The sequence below is a fragment of the Lactuca serriola genome, chromosome 7 (genome assembly GCF_051521515.1).
Source record: "Lactuca serriola cultivar US96UC23 chromosome 7, Lser_US96UC23_V15, whole genome shotgun sequence".
In the NCBI taxonomy this organism is placed as follows: domain Eukaryota; kingdom Viridiplantae; phylum Streptophyta; class Magnoliopsida; order Asterales; family Asteraceae; genus Lactuca; species Lactuca serriola.
The window spans coordinates 4,129,241-4,138,544 of record NC_136414.1 but is presented as its reverse complement, the minus strand read 5'-3'; the positions used below and the strand labels follow the sequence as shown (position 1 = coordinate 4,138,544).

At 33.8% G+C, this 9,304-nt stretch overlaps 1 protein-coding gene across 1 annotated transcript; it reads left to right on the top strand.

Moving 5' to 3' along the window:
• Nucleotides 1–663: 663 nt before the first annotated feature.
• Nucleotides 664–8,960, top strand: SEC10 (exocyst complex component sec10). The gene is made up of 25 exons (XM_079009169.1): nt 664–849; nt 1,848–1,922; nt 2,033–2,275; nt 2,375–2,449; nt 3,299–3,400; nt 3,492–3,542; nt 3,614–3,719; nt 3,844–3,963; nt 4,048–4,139; nt 4,211–4,376; nt 4,458–4,534; nt 4,635–4,733; nt 4,819–4,909; nt 6,023–6,108; nt 6,265–6,438; nt 6,518–6,571; nt 6,652–6,780; nt 6,874–6,966; nt 7,276–7,422; nt 7,604–7,701; nt 7,783–7,867; nt 7,947–8,005; nt 8,118–8,216; nt 8,319–8,402; nt 8,686–8,960. The coding sequence occupies exons 2-25, from the start codon at nt 1,848–1,850 to the stop codon at nt 8,759–8,761; spliced, it is 2,481 nt and encodes an 826-aa protein (XP_078865295.1). The 5' UTR covers nt 664–849; the 3' UTR covers nt 8,762–8,960.
• Nucleotides 8,961–9,304: the final 344 nt, after the last annotated feature.

Below are 9,304 nucleotides of genomic sequence, written 5' to 3'. Positions count from 1 at the left end.
ATTGAAGGGTTGGTTGGCTCGTTAAACTGATCGTTATCATTAGTAACAGTAGAGCTAGAGCTATGTTGGTTTATCAATATACTTTAGGGTGTAATATATGCACTTTTGCACGAGCTTAGGTATAATGGACGAGACTACTCAAGAATTATCAACTAGTATACTTTGACGATGCTATGGGTGCAACGATCATTCTTCAAGTGTCGAACAACGACTATTTTTGACCCATGAATAAAGTGTGAGAGTAGCGTTGACCATTTTTCTGGAAGGACTTGGATCTACGTAGAATCCCATTTATGTGGGTCGCGCCAGTAAGGTTGGAAAGGAGTCACTTCGATGTCGGTTGTGATAACATTCAAGAAGTTTGGTTCAATCAGTGGAGCAATTGTATGATAGATTTGATTGTTTAAATTGAAAACATTTCTTGGAAAAGGTTTATGGATGAGATGTTTATTAATATGGACCGGCCAACCAGAAAACGAATCCAAATTTATTTCCGAAACGGTCCATTCCGAAAAAATGATTATTTTACAAAAAATAATTTAAAAATGGATTTTTTTTTTTTTTTTAAAACATACAAAAAAATGGTTTGTTACTCGACTTTCCTTTATTTTTACTTTCATAAAAGGAAATCAAATATCCACCGCTGTCACCGCAGGTCGAGAGGGCAATAAGGTCATTACGCTTACCGCTTTCTTCATTGTAGTCTTCGCGGTCAGGCTCCGTCTACTGTTCTTCAATCTGTTTTCTGCACCCGGTCGATCTAATATTTCAACTTAAGAACACGAAGAAGAAGGATTTCTTTCAGGAAGATCAAAGTAGGAGTCTGTGCTTAACTTGATCTCCAACGAGGTTTATTGTTTATAGCCAATCTCTTTATCGAACCATTAATCCCCTCATTCGATGTTAATAATTCAATCATATTGTAAGATTTTGCTAGGGTTTTTCTATGATTCTATCTGGTTTTAATTTAAAATGGAGAAGTAGCTTCATGCCCAGAGAGATCTACTAATATTTGAAATGGCGACTTCAAAAATTGAAATTGAGGTGGAATTGGGTGATAGTTATGTTAGTGAATTTCAGTTTTAAGATATCGATTTTACAATCTCGAGGCTTACTGAAATTTCTGTAGTAGTATGGAATTTTACGATTATTTAGTATGATCTGGTTAAATATTGCAATTAGGTTCAATTTAAATTCTTAGGTAATGCCTGGGGAGTTTGTTCACTAGTGGTTTTTCTTTATACTAGTCAATAACGGGTCTAATGTGTTTAAATTCGAAATGGAAGTAGCTCTATGACCATCGAGATCTGCTAATATGTGAACCTGTAACTTTATGAATTATGATTGAAATTGTGGTGGAATTGGGTGAGAGTTTTGTTATTTGCTTTCAGTTTTGAGAAATGAATTTAACAGTATTTAAAGTATCCGAAGTTTGTTTACTAGAATGGGATCTTACGATTATTTAGGATGATCTGGGTACAGCTTTTCAATTAGGCCCAGTTTAACTTTGCCTGTCATCCCATTCCAGTATGTGCGTTCAATACCAGCTAATAACAATTCTGTCAGTTTGAATATGAAATGGAGACATAGCTTCATGACCAATGATATGAGAAACTTAAACTTTATATTTCGGTGATTATCTCATTTTAAATTGTAGCTTCAAGATATGGATTCATACAATCTTGGAAGTTACTGAATTTGTTTACTAGAATGGGATTTTATGATTATCTAGGATGATCTGGTTAAAACGTTATCTTATATTCTAATTGTGACATGACATCAATGTAAAGTTCATCATGATAAATTTACAAAAGGCTAAAGGGAGTATGCATGTTTCTTTCTTTCAGATGAAAGAGATTAGAGATGGAACAAAAAGTAACAAAATATCTCAACCACTTGTTTTAGACATAGAAGACTTCAAGGTAAAGCTTCACAATCTTATGTTTTTGTGTGCATGGTATCTAATCGGTGCATGTATTACAGTTTTTTATACTCAACGCCATTGCTACCTTGTCCTATTTGTTTTGTGAAGGGCGACTTCTCTTTCGATGCTTTATTTGGAAACTTAGTAAATGAGCTTCTGCCATCTTTCCAAGAAGAAGATGCTGACTCATTAGAAGCAAATGGTAATATTAATGGGAATGATGCTTTGCCTAATGGAAGGGCAGGGCAAGGTCAAGGGCAAGGGCAATTGACTCCTTTATTTCCAGAAGTAGATGCTTTATTGTCAGTGTTCAAGAATTCCTGTTCGCAGTTAGTCGAAATTCGGAAACAGGTATATATTGATTGCATAACATTATTTTTATTTTGTTTTGTTGCATTTATGCATTAAGCAATTTAATCTCCTCAACACATTTTTGTATGTTTGTTAAAGGTTGATGGAAAACTATTTAATCTCAAAAAAGATGTTTCTGCACAAGACTCTAAACATAGGAAGACGCTTGGTGAGGTAAATCATTAATCTCATTTTCTGAATGTTTACTTCAGTATTTATGTGCTTTTCATAAGTTAAAAAGTATCTTTGAGTGACCAGATAAGGTTTTATTACGGATTTAATAGTCTGGAAGTTGAAATTTTCATCAATAGATTAGCCTCAACAAATTTCTGGAACTTTTTAGGTTGGATTTGTTTTTTAACTGGGTTAATGTCACTAAATTGTATCAGAGTTTCAACTTTGTTCCACCCAGGTACCTCGAACTTTATTTGAAGAGGTTTTACCACTCAAGTTTTGGTTTTGTTTCATTTATCTGAAACTTCAGTTCATTATTTTGTTGTTCCATTCCTGAACCCTATGAACTTTGTAAACCAAGTTCACCTTCTACATGTAGTTACAGTAAACCATATTTGAAATAGTTTCTTCTTTTTCTAATGCCACATATTTCTAATCAAAACCCACATAAGTTTATTTATGTCACTATTTTTAATAAAGACAACTATCTAAAACAATACTAATAGTTTTAACAAAAAAGTATTAAAACTGCATGATTTTTTTGACACTGGGTGGAACAATACCTAGGTGGAACAACCATGAAACTTGGTTACTATTCGACATACATTAATCCAATTCTAAAACATCCTCCACATGCAGATCATGTTTCTCTATAGATCTGCTTACAACCTGGAGATCATTTTACTAGTATATTTAACAGATGTTAATAATTGAACTCATGCAACCTGAAATTTCAATTGTATTCTCATATTTATTTTCATACACATGAAAGTTTTGAATTAATGCTAGTTTGTTTGAACCTTTTGATTTATCTAAATTAGTAAGATTTTAACTAATTCCTATTTTCAGCTGGAGAAAGGTGTGGATGGGTTGTTTGATAGCTTTGCAAGATTGGATTCACGTATTTCTAGTGTTGGGCAGACTGCTGCTAAAATTGGGGATCATTTACAGGTGAAGTTTAAGTGCTCTCCAATCATATTAATATATTAAAAAGCTGGTTGTGGTCTTTTTAAACTTAAACCTTTGTGCTCTTCAATTCCAGAGTGCAGATTCCCAGAGAGAAACTGCCAGCCAAACTATGGAGCTCATAAAGGTACTTTTACTGGATTCAATACAACTTTTTTCTTGCAAGTATTTAACACCAGTGTTGATTCTGTTATGCAGTACCTAATGGAATTCAACAGTAGCCCAGGGGATCTGATGGAACTTTCTCCTCTATTCTCTGATGACAGCCGTGTTGCTGAGGCTGCTTCGATCGCACAAAAATTACGTAAGTAGACTTTATTATTATTTTTTTCAAAAACCGACTAACTTGTAAATATCATTTTGATTTATTTGGATCTAAATATATCTTTTGAAGTGCACTTTTTTAAAACTTTGTTTGTTAATTTCAGGTTCATTTGCGGAGGAAGATATTGGAAGACAGGGTGTGACTATGCAATCTGTTCCAGGAAATGCAACTGCTAGTAGAGGACTGGAGGTTGCTGTTGGCAACCTTCAAGAATACTGCAATGGTAGCTACATTAACATTCGGTTTTTTCGCTTCTGGATGTACAGGTCTGTACTTTTTTAACTTACCATGGTGAATGTTTGTACAGAACTGGAGAACAGATTGTTGTCTAGGTTTGATACTGCATCTCAGAAAAGAGAATTGTCAACCATGGCAGAATGTGCAAAAATCCTATCTCAGGTACTTATATACGATTAAAACGATAAAAAAGAAAGTAGTTTTGGCTTACTGTGTGATTTTTTGATATACAGTTTAACAGAGGCACCAGTGCGATGCAACACTACGTGGGTTTAAGGCCGATGTTTGATGTGGAGGTGATGAATGCAGACACACGATTGGTTCTTGGTGACCAGGATTCCCTACCTAGTCCCAGTAATGTTGCCCGTGCACTCTCCTCTTTGTACAAAGAGATAATCGGTATGAATATGATGGATTTTTTTAATTAACATTTTCAAACTGTGTTTTCTCTATAATATTTAAAATATACTTGGCTTGCAGATACTGTCCGAAAAGAAGCAGCTACCATCACGGCTGTATTTCCTTCTCCAAATGATGTCATGTCAATTTTGGTACAGGTATTTGCAAAGAAAGAAAGAAAGAAACCACATATTTATGAATTTTGTTACTTTTATGACACACACACACACTCACTTACTTACTTACTTTATGATGTAGCGAGTAATGGAAGATCGGGTTCCTAAACTGTTGGAGAAACTGTTGGTGAAGCCATCTTTAGTGCATCCACCTCCGATGGGAGAAGGTGGTCTTTTGCTAGTAAGTTGCATGACTTGTTTGTGTAAATGGATGTCTGTTTGTTGGGTTTAGAAGTATGAATTTGGGTTTTGTGGTTCCGTTTCAGTACCTGAGGATGTTGGCAGTGGGATATGAGAAGACACAGGAACTTGCCAAAGATCTACGCAGTGTGGGATGTGGTGACTTGGACATTGAAGGTACAAACAATCCTTTTAGATGATATTGCAATGACTTGAGGATTAAAGTTAGTTTTCTATTGTCAACATATTGTATCAAATACCTATTTTGGTCCAATTGGAAAATATTCTTCACCACACATGTTAATATGTTATATGACTATGAAAGCAACACATAGAATAGAAGTAACATACATGAACCTTTGCATGCTTGATTATTAAGCAAGTAAAAGTTACGTGACCCATTCCAAATTTCAAATAATCAACTGAAACATCACCACTTTATTTACAACAGCCAAAAGCCTACTAAGCCTCTCTCTATATCAATATGAGGTTTTCTTAGGCTAATACTAAACCAGATAAAATTCCCATTACACTTGTTTTCGACTCGACCAGCTATAAAAAGTCGGTAAACAACTGATCATTTATTTGCTTAAGAGTTAAGACTCACTTTCTGTAGATTTCTACTCAACATTTGGAATTAAAAAGTAATGGACATGAACAAGCCAAATTTCCACAAAATCAAAACTAAGATCAACATACAAAACAAATTTACTTTAGAACACAATACTGGCAACATGTTGGCCAATTTCACTCATCTCACTAAAATTATAATTTCACTTGTTGTAATCCTTGCTACAAGATTTGAATCCAAACTTTCATGAAAGATATCTTCACAATTTCACTGGTATCATCTCCTAGTTCTCAGTCTCTTTCCAGGCACAAACACACACCAAGAGAAAAAAAAGTGTTGATCTTTCAGCCTAAAACTTCCTCCGTCTTTATACTCTGAAGAATAAACCCCTCATAATAATATGCTTTCAGAAGTCCTACTTCTAGGTCAGATCGATGTACACCTTTATGGTTACCTTTAACAATGGACAAGTTGTTATAATCTTCAGTAGCTTCCTGATGTTTTTGTGTGGCATGTAATTTGTTTTGCCACATGTATTGTATGTTTGGACTTATAGCTTTTGGGTATTTATATAATAGAGGAGGCAGATCATTTAATGATTTTGAGTCACATTGATAGAATATGTTAAAAGCTAGATAGAACAAGACAGCCCTGACATTTCATATAAAAGTCATATGGTTGCTTTTAATGTCCTGATATACATTTTGTTATTGTTACAGGCCTAACAGAATCTCTATTCATTGATCACAAAGATATGTACATTGAATACGAGCAAGCTTCCTTAAGGCAACTCTACAAATCAAAGGTTTTTTTTTTTTTTTTTTTTTTTTTTTTTTTTTTCTTACAAGACGCACTCATTTCTTCTCTCTCTCTCTCTCTCTCTATATATATATATATATATATATATATATATATATATATCTGTCTCCTGCTATACCTTGATGGATTATATCCCATACAGATGGAGGAACTGCTTTCTGAAAGCCAGCTATCGGGAGAGTCAACAGGGTCAATTGGACGTTCAAAAGGTGCTTCAATATCATCATCCCACCAGCAAATATCTGTTACAGTTGTCACAGAGTTTGTGCGCTGGAACGAAGAGGCAATTTCCAGATGCACTTTGTTTTCACCTCAGGTAAAAGTAAAACAAAAACAAATTTTATTATGTATATATATGAATCTTACATTCCCTTTACTCAATTGTCTGTGTATAGCCTGGTAATCTTGCAACCAATGTGAAAACCGTCTTCACTTGCCTTCTAGACCAAGTAAGTTACAGATTTTATCTACTTCCCATCCTCATATGCATATAATGTAATTATGAATTAATTTCTTTTTTGTGGTGCAGGTGAGTCAGTATACAACAGAAGGGCTTGAAAGAGCCAGAGACGGCCTCACAGAGGCTGCAGCTTTGAGGGAGAGGTTTGTGTTAGGCACCAGTGTTAGCCGTAGAGTGGCTGCTGCTGCTGCTTCTGCTGTAAGCCTTTTTCAATATTCATACATCTTTTTTATTTTTATATTTAAAAAAAAAGTATTTGAAAGGAGATGAGAGTCATGAATTATGATGTAGGCAGAAGCTGCTGCTGCTGCTGGTGAAAGCAGTTTTAGATCTTTCATGGTTGCTGTACAGCGTTGTGGAAGCAGTGTGGCTATCGTTCAACAAGTATGTTGTTTGTTACTTTGGGTTTTCATTAATATATAGCATATCATAATTTCATTTCTTCCTATTACACCAAAAATCTACCCACTGGCACTTGTAGCAATGTCATTCAAATACAAATCATTTTTTTTTTACAAGTACAATGATGTAATTGAAAAAAATGAAAGTAGGATGCAGATAAACAGATAAAAGCCCATTGATATTTCCTGCATTTAGCCCTTCCCTTTATTTTATATATATATATATATATATATATATATATATGAATAGTCTGAATGGTTGTTTGATTGGAAAGTGTATGGTCTTTTTCAGTACTTTGCTAACTCAATTTCAAGGCTTCTGTTACCTGTGGATGGTGCACATGCTGCATCATGTGAAGAAATGGCAACAGCTATGTCCAGTGCAGAGGGCGCTGCCTATAAAGGCCTCCAACAGTGCATCGAGACAGTTATGGCCGAGGTTTGTTCTTGAAACTGGATTTCTATTATCTATAATTCTATATATATATATATATATATATATATATATATATATATATATTCCATAAAAATATAATCTTTTAAAATTGAACTTATATATATATATATATATATATATATATATATATATATATATATTTTAAAATCAAATATGTGTGTAGGTGGAACGATTGCTTTCAGCCGAACAAAAAGCAACCGATTATAAATCACCAGATGATGGCATTGTTCCTGATCATCGGCCTACAAATGCATGCATAAGGTTGACTGTGTTTGAATTTGCAATTCCTTTTGATATTATTATTTACGAAATCATCAACTTTTTTTTGGTTTTGTTTTTCAGAGTTGTGGCATACCTCTCTCGTGTGCTTGAAGCAGCATTCACTGCATTAGAAGGTCTTAACAAGCAAGCTTTCTTAACTGAATTGGTATGCCACATACACATTTCCTATAATTTAATTTTACCTGTCATGTATTAAGATTTAAGATGAACTTTTTTCAAAACAGGGGAACCGCTTGCACAAAGGCCTAAGTAATCACTGGCAGAAGTACACTTTCAATCCCAGGTAACTTCTTCTTCTTCTTCTTCTTCTTCTTCTTCTTCCAAATATTATCATTTTTTAATCCGAATCAAACAAAGGCTTGTTTTGACTTTTTGTTACGTTGTGGTGTCTGTAGTGGAGGACTAAGGCTGAAACGTGACATCACTGAATATGGGGATTTTGTACGAAGTTTCAATGCTCCTACAGTTGATGAAAAATTCGAATCACTAAGCATGTAAGCTGTTACATTATTTTATTGAATAATATGTATCATACCTTCTTTACTTACTGTGATTGCCTATTACTCATACATATATATTTCTTTTAAATCTCAAAGCATGGCAAACGTCTTCATTGTTGCTCCTGAAAGCTTATCGAGTCTGTTTGAAGGCACACCAAGCATACTTAAAGATGCTCAAAGGTAACGTATTGTATTTCTTAATCTAATTACATAAAGTAAGCTGAAATCGATTCACAAATTCGAGAGGATAATTTCTCTTAGAAATGCCATAAATTGTGAAATAGGAATTATGATTATACAGTACAAAAATTTACAATATATTTATATGAAGACAACCAATAAAATGGAACAAAGACATCCTAACAAGTTACAAATATTTATGCATGTAACATTTTCTAAACTTGCTATACATTGCTATTTCTGGCATTTACATTGTTGTTAAGTTCTTTAATTAATTGTTCAGGTTCATTCAGCTTAGAGAGGACTATAAAAGTGCAAAACTTGCAGCCAAACTCAGCTCCCTTTGGCCAACCTCTTAATCTAGTTGTTGTAGATTTTATTAGTATAAAATGCATTTACAAATTTGACTCTTGTGATTTTATATTATATGTTTATTATTATTGGAGTTTTGCACAACTACTTGTATATGGTAAAATTGGTTCCAGACAGACATCCTTTTGTTTACCTCTTGCTGTGTGTGTATTATTTCTATAAATCTTACATTATTTCTTTACATAACACTTTCAAGTTGCAATTATGTACTTAATTTTTTTTTCCTTTTATTTTTAATAATTCGAAGGTCGATGAAACATGTTATTTTGTCAGAATCCACAAACGTGGGTTAAGACCAAGTTTGTAGGGCTATTTTTGATGATAAGGACAAGGAGCCTATTTATCCCTTTTGGTTTTTGTTTTTGCACATGCAAGGAAAAAAAAACACTATGTTCCTATCTTTTTTGGTGGTATAAAGTTTTTCAACTTTTTGTCCTAATCAAATCCATTGCAAACACTGTATGTCGAAAGCAATACAATTTATTACGTCCTATAATGCCTTTTATAACAAACGAGCCGTACTCACATAC